Here is a 24,314-nt window from a genome sequence, read left to right as displayed (position 1 = left end):
ACTCGGTTGAAACAAAATTCACAGTCTTCTTGATTCTTTCGGTAAAGTCACATAGAAGGGAAATAATAAAATAATAAAATAATTCTCACGACGTTTCGGCCACAACGCAAGACAGCGTCATTCAGACGCTGTCTTTCCGACAGACCTGTTCTTCACCTGAGGACGGCTGCTTGCGTTGTGGCCGAAACGTCGTGAGAATTATTGTATTATGTTTTATTTTTATTATTTCATTATTTCCCTTCTACGTGACTTTACCGAAAGAACCAATAAGATGAATCCCTGCAGTCACGAAAGCTTTCAATCGAAATTTAGAATTCACAGTCGCCGAACAAAACGATTGAGAACGACTGCCGTGAAGCCATCCCTCTGCCCACGACCCCCTTACCCACCGGGTCCTCCCCAACCCCCCCCCCCTGCCCCCCCCCCACCCCCTGTGCCCCCCAACCCACAGACGCCCCCACCATCACCGAGGCTCGCAGCGTCGGAGTCCCCGTGGGCCGCTCCGTGATGTTGCGCTGCGAGGCGCAGGCCGATCCCTCCGCAAGCTTCACGTGGTTCAAGGAGGATCGCAGGTCGGTGCCGGAGGTAGTCTGGGTGCCACGGTGGCTATAGGAGATGTTAACTACCTCGCCTGGTGCGCAGGAAGTCGTGGGGTTTGATCCCGACTCTGACGCCTGCTGCTGTGTATTTGGAGTTTGCGTATCTCTCTCTCATCATCAACATCATCACGGTGGCTAGGAGATGTTAACTACCTCGCCTGGTGTACAGGAGGTCGTGGGTTCGATCCCGACCCTGACGCCTGCTGTGTATTTGGAGTTTGCGTATCTCTCTCTCTCATCATCATCATCATCACGGTGGCTAGGAGATGTTAACTACCTTGCCTGGTGCGCAGGGAGTCGTGGGGTTTGATCCCGACTCTGACGCCTGCTGTATATTTGGAGTTTGCGTATCTCTCTCTCTCATCATCATCATCATCACGGTGGCTAGGAGATGTTAACTACCTCGCCTGGTACGCAGGGAGTTGTGGGGTTTGATCCCGACCCTGACGCCTGCTGCTGTGTATTTGGAGTTTGCGTATCTCTCTCTCATCATCATCATCACGGTGGCTAGGAGATGTTAACTACCTCGCCTGGTACGCAGGGAGTCGTGGGGTTTGATCCCGACCCTGATGTCTGCTGTATATTTTGAGTTTGTGTGTCACTTTTTCTCTCATCACGATCATCATCACGGTGGCTAGGAGATGTTAACTACCTAGCCTGGTACGCAGGAAGTCGTGGGGTTTGATCCCGACCCTGACGCTTGCTGCTGTATATTTGGAGTTTGCGTGTCACCTTTTCTTTCTCATCATTATCATCATCACGGTGGCTATGAGATGTTAACTACCTCGCCTGGTGCGCAGGAAGTCGTGGGGTTTGATCCTGACCCTGACGCCTGCTGTGTATTTGGAGTTTGCGTGTCACTTTTTCTCTCTCATCATCACGGTGGCTAGGAGATGTTAACTACCTCGCCTGGTACGCAGGAAGTCGTGGGGTTTGATCCCGACCCTGACGCCTGCTATATATTTGAAGTTTGCGTGTCACTTTTTCTCTCTCATCATCATCATCATCACGGTGGCTATGAGATGTTAACTACCTCGCCTTGTACGCAGGAAGTCGTGGGGTTTGATCCCGACCCTGACGCCTGCTGTATATTTGGAGTTTGCGTGTCACTTTTTCTCTCATCATCATCATCATGGTGGCTAGGAGATGTTAACTACCTCGCCTGGTACGCAGGGAGTCGTGGGGTTTGATCCCGACACTGACACCTGCTGTATATTTAGAGTTCGCAGTGTCTCTCTCCCCACGGTCGCGTGGATTTTTCTCCGGGTCCTCCTGTTTTTCCCTCCACATTTAGAATCGACATTACGCGTTCACGGTATTTGGCCGCTGCTATAAATTCCCACGCGGCAAGCCGCTTCGTTGGGCTATCGCTTGTGGTCAAGGTGCTTCTGATAAAAGTGCTACAAGGCTCAGTGGGGCCTTTACCTGGTAAAATAAAAAAATAAAAATAATAATTAAAAAAATTAGTTACGAAGCGTCGGCGAGTGTGGGGAGAGGTGGTCAACTCGTGGCTGCCCCACCGCACTTTCGTACCTTGCTGGCCTTCAATAGGGGCTCGCTAACAGGCCTCACGTACGTCTACGGTTGTGTCGTTCACTACTTTTCTAGAAGAGGGGGGGAGGGACTTTTTGGCCGATAAGACATCATCAGTCGTGGTGAGGGCCGCCACACATTTTGAAACCATCGTTGGGTCTGACAACAGCACGATGATGATGATGGTGATGATGATGGTGATAATGATGGTGATGATGGTGGTTGTGGTGGTAGCAATGTAGTGTGAAGGCCGCCACACATTTTGAAACCATCGTTGGGTTTGACAGCAGCACTATGATGATGATGGTGGCGATGGTGATGATGATGATGGTGGTTGTGATGGTAGCAATGTAGTGTGAAGGCCGCCACACATTTTGAAATCATCGTTGGGTTTGACAGCAGCACGATGATGATGATGATGATGGGGGTTGTTGTCACCATTTGTGTTTTGTGTCGGGGGGGGGGGGGTGCAACACGTCAGGGGGCCGAACTAAAGGCCACCAATGGGGCCCGCCCGTAGCCCGCGTGGCCTTGCGATGAAGAACTCTGCTGTAATCTGGTCACCATCGCTGCTCACGTCAGCCTAAGCCAGGAGTCCCCTCGTGATCTTCTCAATTTGTCATGGGCTCTTGAAGAATGAAAACGATCGATGTCATCGTCGTCATTATCATCGTCGTCAGTGGTTTATGGGAAAAGCACGACGGGTTACTCGTCCGCAGGCTTCTGACGGCACCGTTGTCCGCTCCCCTCTCGCCTGATGTTGATGATGGTGGGGAGCGGTGGCGCAGCGGTTAGCGCACTGCGCTACTAGAGACCCGAGTTCGAGTCTACGCTCGCGGCCCATCCAACGCCAGTGACGATTATCTGAATCGGTCTTGGGGACCTCTCACACACACACACTCACACGTACACGGGCACGCACACTCACACACGCACTCTCACACACACACGCACTCTTACACGCACACACACACTCTCACACACACGTACACGAATACTCTCTCACACACACACACGCGCGCGCACTCTCTCACACACACGCACACTCTCACACACACACACGCACGCACTCTCACGCACACACACGCTCACACACATGCGCACGAATACTCTCTCACGCACACACACACTCTCTTTCACACGCACAAATACTCTCACACACACACACGCGCGCGCACGCTGCCACACGCGCGTGTCCTCCCCCCCCCATCCCCCTCCAGGCTGCTGAACGGCCTGGCCGGGCTGCACATCCAGAGCAGCGGGCGCCACTCGCTGCTCACGTTCGTGAACGTCACGGAGGAGACGTACGGCAACTACACGTGCGTCGCCGCCAACGTGCTGGGCGCCAGCAACGCCAGCATGCTGCTCTACAGTGAGTGGCCTCCACCACCCCGTCGAGTCATCGTCAGCGGCGCGCGCAACGACGCTGCGAGCCGTCGACCGTTCGAAACGACGACCCGGCGACGGAATGGGTCGTTCGTTCGACGACTCGTCGGTTCGTCGGCGCGCGCATTTCGAACGCAGTCGCCGGTCTACGTAAACAACGACTCGTCGATTGATTTTTGTTGCGTAAAGATGCATCGATTTATCGACGCACGCAATGACGCAGTCTCTCCGTCGACGTAAACAATTACTCATCGATCGATTTATGCGCGTAAAAACATCGTCGATTCATTGTTTGCGCGTAAAGACTCGTCGATTCGTAGCTGCGCACGAAGACTCATCGGTTCATCGAAACGCGCGCGTAAAGATTCATCGATTCATTGATGGGCGCAACAAACACAACGATCCATCGACGCACATCACGGCGCGCTTGTCCATCGACGCGCGCAATGATTTTGCACCGATCCATCAACGCCCCGAAGTGTTGATAGACGAGACGCCTAGGCCGGGTGACGGGAGGTGTTAAGACCGGGGGGGGAGAGGGAGAAGGCGCGCCGCAGATAAGGAACGCGGCTTCGAGACCATCGGAGCGTTGACGGTTCCGGGCAGCGCATCAACCCGGGGCGCACGCCCTGCCCGCGCAGGGGCAAGCCCCGGGATGGTGGCCGTCCAATCGGTGTCGTTCATTTCGAAAGTTGCGATTTCAGCGATCACCCCGGCTGACCCCATCGACTCGCCACGAAGCTCGTGTGACACACGGTCATGCTCGCGTCTGCAATGGGGAGCGGCGGTGTGCAGCGGTTCGCTAAGCTGCACAACGATTCCCGCTGCACGGACCAACAACACCGGTCACGATTATCTGAACCGGTCCTGGGCCTCCCCTAGGTCGACTCGGCCTCAAATGAGTACCCGGTGCGGTGTGTCATCATCGCCACTCGGGAGACAAAGGCGGCCGGGCGTGGTGCTGGCCACCTCGTGTGCCGTGCCGGCCTTCATAGGTGTTCACTCACAGAACTTGCCCCAACAGTCTGTTAAAGCTATGTAGGGGATTCTTGTCTTGTTTTGCTATCTCCATATTTATTTATTCACTTGCTTGACCTTTATCCTACTCTTCTATCCTTTCTTGCACTTTTTTGTTGATGCAAATTTCTGAGCACCGCACCCTTAATTGTCATCTGTAAAAAAGAGCTTCATCCGATTCCTCCTCCTCCCTCCCTCTCTCCTCTCCTCCCTCCCTCCTCCTAAATAAAGATTCAGATTCTGATTCTAATTCAGAAACCGCCGGAATCTGAGCCGTGCCAGCCCAGTGCCTCTGACACGGCCACCGTGAAACCGCCCTGAGCCACGCAGCCCACCTGGCTGATTCGACTTCTATAATGAGGTTCACAATGGCCAAGTCAGAGAACGTTAATGGGACGCCTGGGTCAGCCACTCTCTCTCTTTCTCTCTCCCGCTATCTCTCTAATGAGGTTCACACTGACTATGTCAGACGATGCAGCGATTATCGCTGATATCCTGGATCAGGGCACGGATATACAGGTTGGCCCAAAAATCAGGACACAGAATTGTCATATTTTTTTTAACTCATGAACGGTTATTTAATTGATTTTAGTAAATGTTCAAACACAGCCCTTTGTCAATCCACTGCTGGATGAGGTCCTGCCACACCGACCCCATCGTGAGAGTTGTTTGACCATACTTCACCACGCTGGTCAGTGCGCATTGGTGAGTGCGTTCGTAGCGCAGCGTTGCTATAACCACTTCGGCACCACCGCTCTACCCAACAAAAACATACACAAAACTAACTAAACAGATGCTAGATTTGAAGCTTTCGTGACTGCAAGGATTCATACTCTTAGGTTTTTTCGGTAATGTCACATAGGTAAACATAAATAATACAAATAATATAAATAATAATATAAATTAAATAATAAATCACGACTTGTGTTGCCTCCGAAACGTCGTGATTTATTATTTAATTTCTATTATTTATATTATTTATTTTTACCAACGTGACTTTACCGAAACAATAACTAAACAGACATTCCACAGCCCGTCATGATCATCATAGGGCGCCATCGCGAGATGTTAACTACCTCACCTGGTATGCAGGAGGTCGTGGGTTTCAATCCCGACCCTGACGCCTGCTGTATATTTGGAGTTTGCGTGTCTCTCTCCCCGTGGTCCCGTGGGTTTGTCTCCGGATCCTCCGGTTTTCCCCTCCACATTTAGAATCAACATCACGCGTTTGGAATATTTCGCTGCAATCGATGTCCACGTGTTCCGCCACTTTGGCGAGCTATCATTTGTGATAGCCCAGGTCGCTTCTAGAAAATAAATATATTAGCTTAGTGGACCCTTACCTGGTAAAATAAAAAAAAAACATGTTAAATTTCTATTTAAAGCTTTCGTGACTGCAGGGATTCATCTTCTTGGTTCTTTTACGTGACTTTACCGAAAGAACCAAGAAGATGAATCCCTGCATTCACGAAAGCTTTAAATCGAAATTTAACCGACACTACGGGGTGGGATTCCATAAAACGTTAAGATCCTTCCCTTCTACGTGACTTTACCGAAAGAACCAAGAAGAGAAAAAAAAACATGCTTTTAGTTTAATCATCTTCACAATGAGCCACAATCACTCCACTGCTGGATGAAGCCCTACCTCGAGGCGACTGCACGCCACTAACTTAATAATTCACACATTCATCCCCCCCGCTGATTATAAATGACTCTCCGTGGGCAGGTGTCGACATTGATTCTCAACAGTTAACAATCGATTTCAATCATCTCCGCTCGCTGCTTAAGCTCCTAAAAGTAGAGACAATTTTAATTGAAAACGCAGACAAAGATCCCCCGTGTAGCCCACGCAGACTGCCGGGGCAAGCCACCACCAAAGGGCAGGAGGCCAGCAACGGAGGGCACGAGGTCGGCTGGTGTTTGCGAGAACCCACGCCCGGCCGTCTTTGTCTCTCCCCCCCCCCCCCCCAAGCTTGTTTTTTTTATTTTGAACAAGCGACACGAGGGGCACCATTATAATGCTGCGTGCATCGAGGTTTAAAGGTTACGGAGCGGTTCACGTGGTCACTCTCCATCCCCTGCACCACCGCTCCCCTTAACCCTACACACACAAAGGTCCCCCGTATAGCCTTAACAGAGCGTTGGCGAAAGTGCTATTCAGGGGCACCTATGAAGGCCCAGTCGGCACACGAGGGGGGGGGGGGTGGGTGGCAGCACCACGCCTGGCCGCCTTTGTCTCCCGAGTGGCGAGGCACCAGTTACTCATTTGAGGCTGAGTTGAGCTTTAAGGGGAGGCCAAGAACCGGTTCAGATATTCGTCACCGTGGTGTCGGTGGCTCTGAACGGGAATCGAACTCGGAGCCGGTGGGTTCGTAGCGCTAACCGTTGCACCACCGCTCCCCCGTTGAAAAATTAAATAGCCAGAGACACAAAATGCACGAAGCGTGATTGTTCACCCATTTAATGAATCCACTTACGGCAATTGCATGGCTGTGCTGGCATCATCCCCCAACGCGCTGACCACGTTGTTTGACTAATTTCCTTTGGTAATCGCGTGTCGTGTGGTGTGGTGTGTGTCTGTCGTGTGTGGTGTGTGTGTGTGTCGTGTGCATCGTGTGATTTGTGTGTCGTGTGCTGTGTGTGTCGTGTGGCGTGTCGTGTATGTGTCGTGTGGTGGGGTGGGTATGTGTGTCGTGTGGTGTGTGTGGTGTGGTGTGTGTGGTGTGTGTGGTGTGTGTGTGTGGTGTGTGTGTGTCGTGTGGTGTGTGTGTGTGGTGTGTGTGGTGTGTGTGTGTGGTGTGTGTGGTGTGTGTGTGTGGTGTGTGTGGTGTGTGTGGTGTGTGTGGTGTGGTGTGTGTGTGGTGAGTGTGTGTGTGGAGTGTGTGGTGTGTGTGGTGTGTGTGGTGTGTGTGTGTCGTGTGGTGTGTGTGTCGTGTGGTGTGTGTGGTGTGGTCTGTGTGTGTGGTGTGTGTGTGGGGTGTGTGGTGTGTGTGGTGTGTGTGTGTGTCGTGTGGTGTGTTTGTGTGTCGTGTGTGTGTGGTGTGTGTGGTGTGGTGTGTGTGTGGTGTGTGGTGTGTGTCGTGTGTGTGTGTGTCGTGTGGTGTGTTTGTGTGTCGTGTGTGTGTGGTGTGTGTGGTGTGGTGTGTGTGTGGTGTGTGGTGTGTGTCGTGTGTGTGTGTGTCGTGTGGTGTGTTTGTGTGTCGTGTGTGTGTGGTGTGTGTGGTGTGGTGTGTGTGTGGTGTGTGTCGTGTGTGTCCTGTGTCTGTGTCGTTTTTATTTGTTTTCTTTTTTCCTTCATCCATTGCGGAAATGTCACAAACATCACCGCCGCGTGCTGCCTCCAACACCAACTCCGACTCGACCATCTGCTGCGGACCCCCCTCCTCCCATACCCCCAAAACAACAACCACCACCCCCTATTCACCTATCCCCTTGTACCCCCCCGTAACCCCCCACATGACCACCCCCATTGCCCCCCCCCCCCCGTAACCCCCCCACATGGCCACGCTCATTACCCCCCCTCCATAACCCCCCATATGGCCACCCCCATTACCCCCGTTACCCCCCCACATGACCACCCCCATTACCCCCCCTAACCTCACCATGGCCACGCCCATTATCCCCCCCCCCGTAACCCCCCACATGGCCACGCCCATTACCCCCCCTAACCTCAACATGGCCACGCCCATTATCCCCCCCCCCGTAACCCCCCACATGGCCACGCCCATTATCCCCCCTCCCCGTAACCCCCCACATGGCCACGCCCATTACCCCCCCTAACCTCAACATGGCCACGCCCATTATCCCCCCCGTAACCCCCCACATGGCCACGCCCATTATCCCCCCCCCCCGTAACCCCCCACATGGCCACGCCCATTGTCCCCCCTCCCTCCCGCCCACCACCTCACCGCCTGCGTCATCGTGTCGATGCCCATTCCACGTGAGTGAAACACTGCCCAGCCACCGCACCACTCAGCCGGCTCACAGTCGCGACTGGGACACGGGGGGGTGAGGACAAAGAGCTTTGTAGCTCATCGGGTAAAAAAACAATTATCATATTGTGCTACTGGCAAATGAGGTTCCAATGGTGTAAATGCTTACCCCGAGCTCTCATACTCTGATGGTGCATTGTCTCTGAGTTGTGCGCCTTTTGGCGTCATCTGGTCCAACCCATGTGAGACTAGGCTCTAAGGAAAGCTGTCTCGGGTGTGGACCAATCAACTTCAAGGACAGTGCATACATTATCAGTGTTATGTTTTTTTTGTTTGCATTATGGCTGCAGGTATTGTGGTCTATGCAAACATGACTCCTTGTAAAAAAGGTGTCAGTTTTGTTGCCAGATAGAAGGGTAAAAAACCAATTATCTTATTTTTTACGGGCAAATGAGGTTCCAATGGTGTAACTGCACATAGACTCAACACTACCCATAGACTCAACACTGCCCATAGACTCAACACTACCCACAGACTCAACACTACCCACAGACTCAACACTACCCACAGACTCTGACCATACTTCCCCATTATTTGATTCTTTCTGAATCCATCTTATCTTAATAGATTCGAGATCCCCCCTCCCCCCCCCCCCAAAAAAAAAGTCAGATAATTTCAAAATCTGTCACTTTCTCCACGCAATATATTTTTGCGTGCAATTATACACCACGATACATGCATATGTATCGTTGAAACTGCCTGATTATAAACCACAACTACTCGGTCGTCAACCCTCGATTATCTGGAGTAATTGTGGCAGGGGAGAGGTGGGGGGGGGTGCGGGCGAGTGGCCAGCATAGCATAAGGTAACCTGCACAATTCCAACACGCGTGTAGATTAGGCGACTATAATGACAATGCTCCAGTAATAACAAAACGTATTGTGTCTCCGTGTTGTAGAATATTGACGAATGCGTCGAGGTTAACGAAGACGTAGCGCGTGCTCTTTGTTCATAATCGTTTGCGTGCAGAAGCGTCTCGGGCCCACGTGCACCACGAGACCTCAACGCGTGAGGAGCAGTGCTCATGCAGCAGCAGCAGCACAGACACATGTAGATATTGATCCGAATACCGGATTTATTGGCGAGAATTATCATCAGGCGAATGTTTGCCTTGGCTCGTCCAGGGTAGCGTCACTCACTGGACACTTTCTTTGGGTGCCACGGTAGCTAGGAGATGTTAACTACCTCGCCTTGTGTGCAGGAGGTCGTGGGTTCGATCCCGACCCTGACGCCTGCTGCTGCTGTATATTTGGAGTTTGCGTGTCTCTCTCTCTCATCATCATCACGGTGGCTAGGAGATGTTGACTACCTCGCCTGGTATGCAGGATGTCGTGGGTTCGATCCCGACCCTGACACCTGCTGCTGTGTATTTGGAGTCTGCGTGTCTCTCTCATCATCATCACGGTGGCTACGAGATGTTGACTACCTTGCCTGGTGTGCAGGAGGTCGTGGTTTCGATCCCGACCCTGACGCCTGCTGTATGTTTGGAGTTTGCGTGTCTCTCTCATCATCATCACGGTGGCTAGGAGATGTCAACTACCTCGCCTGGTATGCAGGAGGTCGTGGGTTCGATCTCGACCCTGACACCTGCTGTATGTTTGGAGTGTGCATATCTCTCTCATCATCATCATCATGGTGGCTAGATGTCGACTACCTCGCCTGGTATGCAGGAGGTCGTGGTTTCGATCCCGACCCTGACGCCGGCTATATATTTGGAGTTTCCGTGTCTCTCTCCCCGTGGTCGCGTGGATTTTTCACCGAAACCTCCAGGTTTTTCGATCCACGTTTAGAATCAACATGACGCGTTTGGAGTATTTGGCTGCTATACATTTCCACGTGTTTACAAGCCAATTCGTTGAGCTATCATTTGTGTCCAGGTCACTTCTGAAAAAGAGCCCGCATAGCTAAGTGGAGCCTTACCTGTTGAAATAAATAAAAACGTCAATGGTGCCATCCAGGGTCCCCGCGTGACAGTGCGGATGTCAAGGGCAAGCACGTGGCCCACGTTTTCTCAGAATCTTTTTTTCTTGGTTCTTTCGGTAAAGTCATGTAGAATGGAAATAATAAAATAATAAAAATAAAACATTCTGAAATAAAATAATAATAAAATAATATTGTATTATATTGTTATATTATTATATTATATTATTATTTTGTTATGTTTTATTTTTATTATTTTATTATTTCCATTCTACGTGACTTTACCGAAAGAACCGAGAAGATGAATACCTGCAGTCGCGAAAACTTTAAATCGAAAAATAGAATCTTTTATTCATCCTGAATAAATCCGACGAGCTACAGAGCTCTTTGTCACTGTTGTCAAGTAGTTTGACTTTACCGAAAAAAAACAAAAAGTATGAATCCTTGCAGTCACGAAAGCTTCAAATCTAGAATAGATGTCAAGTAAATTTGACTTAAAGCTTTCGTGACTGCAGGGATTCATCTTCTTGGTTCTTTCGGTAAAGTCACGTAGAAGGGACGGCTGCTTGCGTTGTGGCCGAAACGTCGTAACTAAACAGACATTCCACAGCCCGTCATGATCATCATAGGGCGCCATCGCGAGATGTTAACTACCTCACCTGGTATGCAGGAGGTCGTGGGTTTCAATCCCGACCCTGACGCCTGCTGTATATTTGGAGTTTGCGTGTCAGTCTCCCCGTGGTCCCGTGGGTTTGTCTCCGGATCCTCCGGTTTTCCCCTCCACATTTAGAATCAACATCACGCGTTTGGAATATTTCGCTGCAATCGATGTCCACGTGTTCCGCCACTTTGGCGAGCTATCATTCGTGATAGCCCAGGTCGCTTCTAGAAAATAAATATATTAGCTTAGTGGACCCTTACCTGGTAAAATAAAAAAAAAACATGTTAAATTTCTATTTAACATGTTTTACGTGACTTTACCGAAAGAACCAAGAAGATGAATCCCTGCATTCACGAAAGCTTTAAATCGAAATTTAACCGCCACTACGGGGTGGGATTCCATAAAACGTTAAGATCCTTCCCTTCTACGTGACTTTACCGAAAGAACCAAGAATATGATAGCAAGTAGTTTCACAGATGTCCAGGGTGGCCTAAAAGGAAGGACACATTGGGGTGGTTGTATTTATGTTTAACAATTAACACAGGCATGCTTCGCTTACTTTAACAAATGTTTAAATAGACTCCCTGTGATAACGTATTCATTGTCTTTGGCACCGATTTGGCCAACTCGGTTTCAAAGACAATGTTCACATTATTATCAAAGCACATTTGTTCGCGTGTTTTTTTTTCATCACAAGCATGATGTGTTGTTTATGCAGACTCGATGATGCCTTGCGATGTGTGTCTGTGTCTGTTTGGTGTTTGAACATCTTAACAACTTCTGTGTTATTGCCGGAGAGGGAAAAGCCGATTCTTTTTTTTTCTTCATAATTTTCATGCCGGCAAAAGTAAATGATCCCGTAGATAGACTTCCATGGACATCGTGCATGATGCATGGAATCTCGTTTTGCAATGAATTCAGGACGCTTTAAAGATTGCAGATTGCTTTTTTTAACGTACACAAATCTTATTGAAATACGTTCGTCTTCAGTGCATTTTCTCTCCAGTCTTAAATGTCATCTGACAAGCAAAAAGTAAATAGATATTAATGCCAATAGATAACATATGAAGCTCAACGAATACAACATAAAAATGTTTAATGCCAGTATGGAAGTAAATTAAATAACCCCTATTTGGGCCACCCTAAATAAAAACCCTTTATGTATCGTAACTTTTGGGCCACTCTGTATAGTAATAACAACCCATCTATTTAATGAACGAAATAGGAATATGTCTCCACGAATCTGGCTGTTGTAATTACTAGCGAAACGTCGTACTCGGATTGTAAATTTAGTTGATTTGCTCTCCAACGCACCGTTGTGCTGTACTAGTAACGAATTGGCATGTTCTGTTTCCGTGAAAAACTTTACTAATTGGCTGTATCGGGTGGTGGCTGGTTTAACGACATATTTACGCGATCAAACTAAAAAAAACTATATTATGGATGTTATTGGTCACGAAAGCCTACCTGTTAAAATAACCCTTTATGTGTCCTGGTTTTTAGGCCACCCTGAAAACAACCCTGTGTCCTAACTTTTGGGCCACCCCGTAGACACGCCTCTAGCGCCCTCTCGTGCTCAAAAATGAATAAGCAGACATGGACCGACTCCACAGACCGTGACCAGGGTTTTCCAAACTCAAATCCTCGCCGCCACCCTCCCACCACCAACCACCACCACGCTCCGTCGTTCCCCGGTGAACAATTTGCTCCCCCCACCCGTTGCACACTGCCCGCGCCCGATGATTGTTGAACGCGTCCCACGTGACGCTCTGAACAACTGACGCCGTCCGCGTCATGTGCTGCACGTGCACACGAAGACACGTGTGCCACGTGCACAACGCGCATGCGCGTCCCCACGTGCACACGCGCACACGTGTTCCACGTGTACACACACACACACATTTTCCACGTGCACAACACGCACGCGTGGAACAACGTTGTACACACGCACGGGCACACCGATCTCGAATCTAAACACGAGTTAATTGCTTCGGTGGGACGCGTTTAACAATTATCAGGCGCGCGAAGCGTGGGACGAGTTAATTGGTATTTAAATGGGGGGGGGGAGGAGTAAATTGGTGGTAGTGGTGGTGAGGGGGCCGTGATGACTGGAGTTCGGAAAACCCCACACACATCACCAGTGGCACGACCTTCTTTTTTCCCAGCAGTGGATACATCAGAGGTGACGACGATGATGATGACGATAACGATGGTGACATCGTTCGTTCTCATTATACACGAGCCCATGACAAATTGAAACATCACGAGTGGAATCCTGGCTCAGGCTAAAGGGAGTAGCGATGTCTTGAATTGAAGCTTTCGTGACTATACTCTTTGGTTCTTTCGGTAAAGTCACGTAGGTAGAAAAATAAAATAAATCACGACGTTTCGATCGCAACACAAGCAATCGTCATCAGGTGGGACAACCACGGCAATTAAAAAAACACTGCTGAAGTACTTGCTGTGGTTGTCCCACCTGATGACGATTGCTTGTGCAGCGATGTTGGACATCTCAGAGCGACGTTCTCCATCGCAAGGCCACGCGGGCCACTGCCGCCCCCCCCCCCTGGTGGCCTTCAGTGCGGCACCCTGACATGCGGCCACCCAGACACAAACCACAAATGGTGACAACACACCCCATCATCATCATCACCACCATCATCAACATCATCATCGTCATCGTCACCATCATCACCATCACCACCATCATCACCATCATCACCATCATCATCACCATCATCATCACCATCATCATCATCACCATCATCGTCATCGTCACCATCATCACCACCATCATCACCACCATCATCACCACCATCATCATCATCACCATCATCATCACCATCATCATCATCACCATCATGACCATCATCATCACCATCATCACCATCATCATCACCATCATCACCACCATCATCATCATCACCACCATCATCATCACCACCATCATCACCACCATCATCATCGTCATCGTCACCGTGCTGCTGTCAAACCCAGCGATTATTTCAAAATGTGTGGCGGCCTTCACACCACTTCTAATGATGTCTTATCGACCAAAGTGCCCCCCCCCCGTCTCCCCCAGCCCTGGAAAATAAGTAAATAACTTTGGTGTAGAGGGGGTGGGGGGCACTGAGTTAGCGAGCTCCGTTTCAACGGAGGGGGAGGGTGGTATTGGAATGGGGGGGGGGGGGAAATGTGTGGCGGCTCTCACGCTACCGATTATGTCTTATCGGCGAAGGTAGTCGTCGTCCCTCCCCCCCATCCCTTCTGATAATTAGTGAAGGACACTGCCCTAGACGGGAGGAAACAGAAGATGTGAGTGAATGTGTTTTGACACTGCCGCTGGTGTGTTTGCAGTTCGGGGAATTGAGCTAAATTACCGTATGAGCAATTACTGGGCTTGTACAACCAATTCATGAATGTTCCTATATGGATAATTAATGTATGAGTCTCTGTAGGTAATTGATGAGGCTGCTACGGTTACAATACGGCAGGGAGTGGATTTGAATACGGAGTAATTTGAATGTTACACGAGTATCTAGTGGGATTCAGACTCAGTCTAGAGTGGGACCATTATCTGAACCGGTCGTGGGCTTCCCCGTGGTCGACTCAGCCTCAAAATTAGTACCTGGTGCGGCGTGTGTAAATATCTTCCACTGGGGATACAAAGGCGGCCGGGCGTGGTGTGCTGGCCACATCATCCCCTCGTGTGCCATTCCAGACTTCATAGATGCTGATACAGGCTAACAGCACTTGCTTGAAACGTCTGTTGAAGGCTAAACGGTGACGAGATATTAACTACCTTGCCTGGTGTACATGAGGTCGTGAGTTCGATCCTGACCCTGACGATGTCTGTACATTTGAAGTTGGCGTCTTTCTCTCTCTCCCCGTGATCGCGTGAATTTTTCTCCGGGTCCTCCGTTTTTTTCCCTCCACATTCAGAAACATGCGTATCGAGAATGTGCCTGGTATATACTCACACACAAACCAACTTCGTTGAGCTATCATTTGTGGCCAGGTCGCTTCTGAAAAAGAGCTGCATAGCTCAGTGGACCTCACCTGGTGAATCAACAAAAAATATTTGAGTTTTTGGACTTTTTCAGGAAGCAAGAGAGATAATGAAACAATCATAATAATTGTATTCTTGGTTCTTTCGGTAAAGTCACGTAGAAATAATAAAATAATATAAATATAAATAAAAAAATAAAAAATAAAAATTGTAATTAACTACTGCCCTTTGTCATTACATCGCTGGATGAAGGCCTTCTCACACTGCCGGTCAAGTGGGGGTGGGGGGGCAGAGAGCGGGGGGGGGGGTGTTTGACCATACTTCACCATGCTGGTCACTACGGCTTGCGGTAGAGGGGGGCAACCCGTGGCTGGTACCTCACCTCTTTACAAAAACGTGATTTAAAAAAAAAAAGGAAGTTCACTAGTGAGTTAGTTCGTCGCTTGTGTGTCTCCCTAGGCCCGGGATCAGTGCGTGATGACAACAACGGTGTCAGTGCGAAGGCCGTGGCGAGCCCGTGGCTTCTCCTCCACGCGACGTTCCTTCTGCTCCTCTTCGCCCAGACGGTCTCCTGCAACTAAAATGAAACGGCTCCACCAATCAACGCGGATGACGTCATCACCATCAACAACAAACATCAAACAGCAAACTTCAACAACGCATTGTCGACTACTACAACAACAACAACGACTACGAGGACAATATTCACAACAATAAGAATAATAACAACAATAAAGAATAACAATAATGCAATGGTAACAACAACAAAAACCCATCATAATGTAGCCTATTCATATGAATGATTATACATCGTTGATCGTAAGACCTCATATCTATTATTCAGGGGCTTAATTTTCTCACGGAAGAGTGTGACAGTTTGTCCCTCTTGTAAGCGCGTGTGGACCTACCACTGCTCCTACTAACCAGTGCTAACCAGCCCATGGTGACACGTGCTTGTATACTGGCCGTGGTGTGCCGGGAATGTGTGGCAAGGAAAATGTTTTTTGTTTTGCCCTGTTCACCCACATGGGGTTGAAAAAGGAAGCCCCCTTTTTGCCCGCAGTCATCGCTTGAGATGCATTGGCCGACATCAAGACATCGAAACGCAATCTCTGTCAAATTTCCCCCCACTGATTTATCATTTGTTTTGGTTCGTTGTGTTTATCACACCGTGATTCTCAACGTTTGTCGAATGTTCGCGATATTCATCAGATACTCGGCTGCAACGTACATCGTGCTGATGCCATCACCACCATCGCTCGCCCATCAGCATCAACAGCCGTGATGTAAACCGCTGCAGGTGATGTGATGTGTAGAGTACTTGGAGCAATATGCAGTTCTGGTCCCTGTAGCTTAAAATACTTTGTAGTGGTTAGATTTTTGTTTTCAATTACAGGAGACCTACCAATTATCCGATTGCATTGCGGTTGATTTAATACTTGTTTTCTTGAGTTGAAATAATCTTTAAGGCTACGCTTTAGCAAAAGAAACATACGAACAAGAGACGGATAGAAGTTGTCATGTTGCAGTTTCACGATTGGGGTTTTTTCGCATTCTTCAACAATAATCCACACAATAATAATTGCATAAGTAATATTGTAGTAGTAGTAGTAATACTGACAATGAATAATTACAGTAGTAGCAGTAGTACTAATAATGTGAAGATTATTATTTAGCAGCAATGAGAGTCTGAACGGTCATGAAATCAACACAAGGGCCAATCAACACGTGCAGCTGTACACGTCACAGTTGTAGAGGTCACAGCTACATACGTCACATCTGTCCACGTCACAACTGCCTATTGTTCAGGCCACGTGTTTCCGGGCTGCCCATTGTGGCGTTGAGACTTTGCCAATCGTGATTAAGGGATAGGGTGGGGGGGAGGGGTAGAGGGGGTGGAAAGACTTCAAAGTTACTTAAATAATGTTGGTACGTATGTTCGACACGGCGATGCTCATCATTCTTACGTGTTTTGTATTATACGACAGGTTTCCCTCGCTTTACACGATAGTAGTAGTAGATGCGATAAAAAAAAAGGACGCAAAAAGCGAAACTGCACGATGGGACAGCGACCTGCCGAGTACACACACAGTACACACACACACACAGTGTCGTATCTCGGTTTGTATCTGTGTGGACGTATTTCTCTGTGGGTATCTGTGTGTGTGTGTGTGTGGGACAGCGGGGAGCGTTAATGAATCGGTTAGCGCGCTGCGCTATGAACCCGGAGGCCCGAGTTTGATTCCCGTTCACGGCCACCACCAGTGATTATTATCTGAACCGGGTCATGGGCCTCAACTAGGTCTACTCAGCCTCAAATTAGTACCTGAAGCCGTGTGTAAAGTCGGTCGGGCATGGTTATACAACGTACCGGCCTTCATAGGTGCAGCTTCGCGCAACAGCACTTGTCCCACGAGTCTGTCAAGGCTATAGGGGGTATCTTTGTCTTTGTGAGTCCGCTGCCTGCTGGGAAGTGCACACGCTGCACGCACAATGTTGACCCACGTTCGACCGCATAGCCGCACTGTGAGCGAATTCAACACGCATATAGCGAATCTTGGGTAGAAAGAGGCGAGCAGAATTGACGTGAAATCCCACAATCTGAATACCCCGCAGAGAGCGAGGGGGTTGCGAGTCGAACTGGGACCCCGATATCGAAGAGAGAGAGAGAGGGGGGGGGTAGTTCTTTCCCATTATAAACATCGGGGAGGTCCAGCGGCGTTGATTCGTGCGACGCTGACTACCGCTGATGATACACTGAATGTCGAAAACCGATTATTTTGCAACCAGCACGCTACCCAAGTGGTGCACTCCCAGGTAGGCCCCCAACCTTGCGGCTGATCGGATGCGTATAATCGATTGTTTTTAGCGTTCGTGTGGATGGACAGATCAGATGCGTGGAGAACGCGTGTAATGCCCGCTTAGGGTTGTTGTTACCGAAGTACTTTTTTAAGTAACCTTAAAGCCTTTCGGGTTGTTTTTTTTCTTTCAGCTACGTTTTAATTCCAACCACAACACGTGGCCACTAAAACGCAGTCACCCCTTCCAACCCCCCCCCCCCCCCGTAACCTTCTATAAAGTTTTCATTCGTGTAATAAGGAAGTATAATCACGTGTTTTTTTGTTCATTATAACAATAATACCATTCATTTATCAGTCCACCGCGAAGTGGAAGTCGTTCCACCCCCACTCTCCCCACGTCTCTGTGCGCCCGTCGTTGGGGGGGGTTGTTTGACCATACTTCACCACGCCGGTCGGTGCGGGATGCTGAAGCGGCTAGGGCAAAGGGCCCACGACCGCTTCCCAGAATGCCGCTCGGCACTGATGTCAGCCGCGCCTGGGAATCGTACGGAACTGCCGCACCTCGCAGCGTCTCACGGCGCTGCGAGGAGTGGGAGTGCTGGCCAAAGACATGGCAGTACAGCAAGTTGGGGGATCGTGAACCCGTCCATGTTAAAGAGAGAGAGATAGAGAGAGAGAGATATCCACGGTCTGAGTAGATGGCTTTCCCCACCGTTTGCAGTTCCCCTATCCCCCATCTCAAAAGCGAACTCTAAATTCATTCGAATTGGCTAACCACGGAAGTATCTTCTTAGGTTTTTTCGGTAAAGTCACGTAGAAAGTAAAATAAAATAAAAACAAAAATCACGACGTTGGCCGCTTGCGCACAAGCGCTTCCACGTCCGTCGCCCACCCTTTTGGCCTCGCCCCCCCTCCCTCCCGATACGTTCCATTCATTGGCTACCATAGTCTGATGAGCTCCCCCTAAGTTTGTACCCATCATCATTTTCGTTCTTTTGTCTATCATGTGTATTAGACCTCCCCTCCTCCTCTCTGCCCATTGTGTTGGCGGGTGCAGTGGCTGGCCGCTTGCGCACAATCGCTCCATTGTGTTGGCGTGTGCAGTAATTGGCCGCTTGCGCACAAGCGCTTCCACGTCCATCGCCCACCCTTTTGGCCTCGCCCCCCCTCCCTCCCGATACGTTCCTTTCATTGGCTACCATAGTCTGATGAGCTCCCCCCCTCCCTCTCCCTCCCCCCTCAACTCGCTTTTAAGGGATTACATCTTGAATCATTGCCTCACTTGATACAGCTAATCTGGCTGTGACGGTCCCACCTGATGACGGAGACTTGTGTTGCCTCCGAAACGTCGTGATTTTTGTTTTTATTTTATTTTACTTTCTACGTGACTTTACCGAAAAAAAACCTAAGAAGATGATTCCTTGCAGTCACGAAAGCTTCAAATCTAGAATTAACCACGGAAGTTGCTTATCTCTCAACAAGCGGCACGATGTATCGTCATCATCGCCATCATCATGCTCGTCATATTTGAAAGGTTGCAATGGTGAAGTTACTTCACTGGACACGGCCGTGCTAGACGTACGTGTCTGTGCGCGTGTGTAATGTTGGGTCAGAGATCACGTGACCGACTCATCTGTCCGACAATAAATAAACTCGCTCACAGCCCCTAACCCCCCTACCTCCCCTCCTGTCCACACGTCCATCCTGACCTTACCCCCAAAAAACTGATGAAAAAATATATAATTACAGCTTCGTTCAGGATTCAGAGAACAAATATGTCAGTTGACGGTGCCACAAGAACAGCCCGCTGTGTCTACACCTTGTGTGTTTAAAAGTGGTGTGTTTTGTCCATGGAGAGCGGTGGCGCAGTGGTTAGCGCACTGCGCCACGCGAATCAGCCCACCAGAGTTCTGTGCTAGCCACACCACTCGCGGCGTTCTTCATAGATGCTGCACGCTAACAGCACTTGCCACAACAGTCTGTTGAGGCTATACGGGGGGGGGGTCTTTGTCTTTTTTTGCCTTCAACTAGTCAATGATTCGCGAGCAGGAATCGGTACCAACTAAAGGCAGTAAAACAAAATTTGCATGGTACCGATTAATTTACGTGAACGATAACAAACGGTGTTATTTACCAGGTCAAGCGCACTGCGCTACTGGCACTTGTTCAGAGGAGACGTGGCCCTCACGTGATGAGGTCTCGTCATCGTAGTGGCTGCTATCACCACCATCATCACCATCACGCGTGGGAATCTTGAGTCGCAGACATTTTTAATCTAAACAACGCGTGCTGATTGTAAACGTGGAGAAGGAGGGCGACACCCGAGCGACCCGGAGACAAATCCACGCGACCACCACGGGAAGAGGGAGAGCGAGAGACCACGCGAACACCAATATATACAAACAGGCACCGCCAGGGTCCGGAATCGAACCCACGAGTCTCATGCGTACCGGGGGGAGGGGGAGCAGGGAGATGCCATCTCCTCGCCACCGCGCCCCATTGAGAGTGAATAACCTGACAACCCACGCTCATTGCAAGCGATTGTCACGTAATTCCTCCAGGATAGGTAAAGATTATGAGTCTGACAATTCGCTGATCTTGGGCCACGTGACGACTTTGACAGCGGCTCAAGAGCGATGCCACATCGGGTGGTACCCAGCGAGTCAAATATCGTGTCAGTGGACTCATGGGCTCAATGGGAAGGAAGACTGAACGAGTGTTTATATATTTTGGGGGGGGGGGGGGGACACACGATTGAGAAATCGCACAGAGGGAGTGGCAGCGTGGGGGGAGTGCGGGGTGGTGCCTCCGTAGATGCCACAGCGAAGGGGGGCGGGGGATGATAACGGCACGAGGTTGAGACGTCTACGCCAATGGGGTGAAGGGTGTAGAAGCGAGCCCAACGTGGGATGACTGCGGTAATGTTACGAATCACAACGTGACCTTCGGTGGTGGTGGTGGTGGTGTTGATGCGGGCTGCAGAGTTGTGAGTGGTGCACAAACAACAACATTCCAACGCATTCGTCAATAATAACGCTGTGGCTTATTAAAATAACATGTATAGTGGCGACGTTACGGGTAATGGCCCTCTTTAAGTGCTATGACGAAGTGTCATTGCCCGAAACGTCGACTATTTATTTTCCTTTCAAAGCCACACACTGTGTGTTGACGAATGTGCCGGGCTGGTTTCACCTTCCTCGAGACAACACATGCCTCATTCTGAATATCAAACACGAAACGATTCGTTGCACGCCCGCCGCACGAGCCTGATGATTGGTAAACGCGCCTTCACCCGGCGGCGGCGAACAGAGGGCCGCGTCCAATGCAGGCGAGGACCGTGGGGAGCGGTGGTGCAGCGGTTAGCGCTACGCTGCGCTACGAACCCCGCGACCCGAGCTCGATTCCCGCTCACGGCCATCAACACCCAGTGACGATTATCTGAACCGATCCTGGGCCTCCCCTAGGTCAACTCAGCCTTAAAGTAATACCTGTTGCAGCGTGTAAACATCGCCACTAGGGAGACAAAGGCGGCCGGGCGTGGTGCTGGCCACCCACCCCCTCGTGTGCCGTGTTTGGCCTTCATAGGTGCTCGCTAACAGCACTTGTCCCAAACACTCCCATGAGGCTGAACGGGGGATCTTTGCCTATTGCACGCCTGTGTACCACGTGACGCGGCGCGAGACGAGTTTACCAATCATCGGGCAAGTGCAGCGCGTAACGGACTCAACTGGCGTTGGAAACGCTGCTTCCGGAGACGTTGAAAATGATTGAAACGTTGACCCCACGTTCAGCTGAACCTTGGGCAAACGTTGGCGTTGTTCGCTGCGCGGTTCGTAAAGGCGAAGTGGAACAACATCAAAAACAAACATGTGCAGTCGCAGTGGATCCGTCAACAAACAGCTTTAGCTTCTGATGCTTCCCTGAACGGTCGTCGATTCATTGTCAGTGACTATGAGTATGCAAAAGGCAACAACAACAACAACAAAATGTACATACGACGATTTGTACTTTGATTTGCGCGTGTTTTTATTTGTTTCATCGCTTCCACCTTTGATGTCTTCGACCTGTTGTGTGCACGTGGTGGTCGGGGTGAGGTTTGGAGATTGTGTTGGCGTTGCAGCGCCTTGCGATCAATTCTCGCCGCGTGTTAGAAGCTCCGTGGCTGCTGTGAAACCGGTCGCGGATTCGATTGCGTCTTCATTTTTCGCCCACGGAGAATCTCAACCCCTATCTGTGTATCGCATCTGTCTGTCGATCTATCAGTGGTGTCGTGAATACAATATCAGTGGGGTTGCGGCAATCGGTAGAGGTGGGCCCTCCCCCCCCCCCAAAAAAAAAAAATATTTTATTTTTTCTCGCACAGTCGCCAAACGTTATTGCTCGAATTTCATGAAATTCAAATATAACGTGGAACGTGAATTACAGCATTTCTATCAAAACAATATATACATGTAAACCGCGTGCTTAAATAAGTGTATTGTCCTTTGACACTGTTGTTGAAAACAAATCTCATGTTGGTTGTCAATGGGGCGCCCCCCCCCCAACTCGTAGCTTTGGCCAACCGCGACTGCGATGTGATCTAGAGCGGTGTGGGAACTACAGACCATGGCGGGAGTGGTGGTGGTGATGGACAGACTTCGTTAACCCTACGATCCGCGGTGAACATCATCAGCGTCATCGTCATCGTCGTCATCATCTCCCCGTTCATATGGCCGGGCTGGTTAGCGCTCAACTACAGGGTGCTTCAAAACATTTTTTAACACTTCTGAGAATTTGCAACGACACCTACGAGAAATGTTTGTGCCTCCGAGCTCTGGAGACCACCTGGAGTAGATGATTCCAGGCACGCGTTGGCAACGATGGCGAATAAGTGGGCAGACTTATTGAAGCTATTAACATTGCATTTGTTATCATGTTACTTACTGTGTAGTATATTATCCGTTATTCTTCCATTTCAAACGATAGTCCCGGAATAAGTGTGGTGACATTTTGTTTTAAGCACCGTGTATTGCTGAGCAGTTTGGAATTTTAGACATCCGCGGGAGCGGCTCGAGAGTATTCGCGTCTAGCTCCGAGTGCCCCCTTCCCCGGGGTTTTCGCTCCTGCTTCCGCAGATTTCGCTTCTCACTTCCCTGCACCCCCCTCCCCCCCCCCCTGCACCACCCTCTCTTGTGGAGTAGATTCGAATAGCGACTAATCCAGATAATACAACTGCGTGCATATTAATCAACCACTCATAGATTATTTCCAGCGCGAATTGGTGCATGCGTCGCGAACGTAAAGAATCGATTAATCAATCGATACGAACTCTAATGTTCAGCAGTGTTGAAGTTGGTGAAGTTCATGATATTATTAATAATGCCGATATGGAAAATAGTGGTGCGTACCGGGGTGTGTCTGTGTATGTGTGTATGTGTGTCTGTGTGTATGTGTGTCTGTGTGTCTGTGTGTCTGTGTGTATGTGTGTCTGTGTGTTTGTGTGTATGTGTGCACGTGTGTCTGTGTGTATGTGTGTCTGTGTGTCTGTGTGCGTGCGGTTATAAAATTATATTCAGCTCATAGAAAGTAAATTCTGTCATAATTTCTTAAGTACGATTGTCACTAATCGGGTGCCTCTAAAAGAGCAAAGATTTAGTCTTTAAAATAAGTTTTTAAAAAACACCCGATCTTATCTTGTAACTACACACATTTAGGCAGGCTGTGAGTTACGAGGATGTCTAAAACTATGATCTACAATTAAATGAAGCAATCTGGAGTTTAATAGCGGCACGATACAAATTCCATAAAAAAAAATATGGGCAAAGTAATGAGAACTAAAAATCAATAATTTGGGACTTTTGATCCCGATCCGCCTTCAATAATTGCGTTCCAGTTCAAATTGCTCCGCTGCTGCGTTGGCAGTGCCACACAATCACAATTAACAATACAAACTGAAAACATTGGTCAATAACTTTGCCTTACAAAAACACACACAATAGGCGACGTTTCGGGCAAGGGCCTCTTCTTCATAGCACTTACGTGCATAGCACTTGTGACGCCACTGGTTGAGACGTCACCAGCGAGCTCCTGAGATTTACGTTCCACCGATAACATCAACAACCATGCTCAATCCACTGCTCCACCGCTGGACAGTGATACTTTACTCCCTCCCTCCCTCCTTCCCCTCCACATTTAGAATCACGTCACGCGTTGAGAGAATTGGGCTCATCTTCGTGGTTCTTTCGGTAAAGTCACGTAGAAGGGAAATAATAAAATAATAAAAATAAACATAATAAAATACAATTCTCACGACGTTTCGGCCACAACGCAAGCAGCCGTGCTCAGGTGAAGAACAGGGCTGTCGGAAAGACAGCGTCCGAATGAACACCACCAAGCTTGGCAGCGTATATTTAAGC

General features: G+C 49.4%; 1 protein-coding gene across 2 annotated transcripts in view; it reads left to right on the top strand.

Moving 5' to 3' along the window:
- Positions 1 to 24,186, top strand: part of LOC144942958 (opioid-binding protein/cell adhesion molecule homolog) — a 250,768-nt gene extending 226,582 nt beyond the window's left edge. Inside the window, exons 6-8 of one of the 2 annotated variants that reach the window (XM_078870022.1) lie at positions 452 to 572; positions 3,353 to 3,504; positions 15,590 to 24,186. In XM_078870022.1, coding sequence (XP_078726148.1) covers positions 452 to 572; positions 3,353 to 3,504; positions 15,590 to 15,699 — 383 coding nt within the window. In that variant the 3' untranslated portion in view covers positions 15,700 to 24,186. Of the gene's footprint in view, positions 1 to 451; positions 573 to 3,352; positions 3,505 to 15,577 lie in introns of both variants that reach the window. The other variant, XM_078870021.1, reaches the window with a different exon arrangement.
- Positions 24,187 to 24,314: the final 128 nt, after the last annotated feature.

This window comes from Lampetra fluviatilis, chromosome 29 (assembly GCF_964198595.1).
Source record: "Lampetra fluviatilis chromosome 29, kcLamFluv1.1, whole genome shotgun sequence".
Taxonomy (NCBI): Eukaryota; Metazoa; Chordata; class Hyperoartia; order Petromyzontiformes; family Petromyzontidae; genus Lampetra; species Lampetra fluviatilis.
This window is presented reverse-complemented; position numbering and strand designations above follow the sequence as displayed.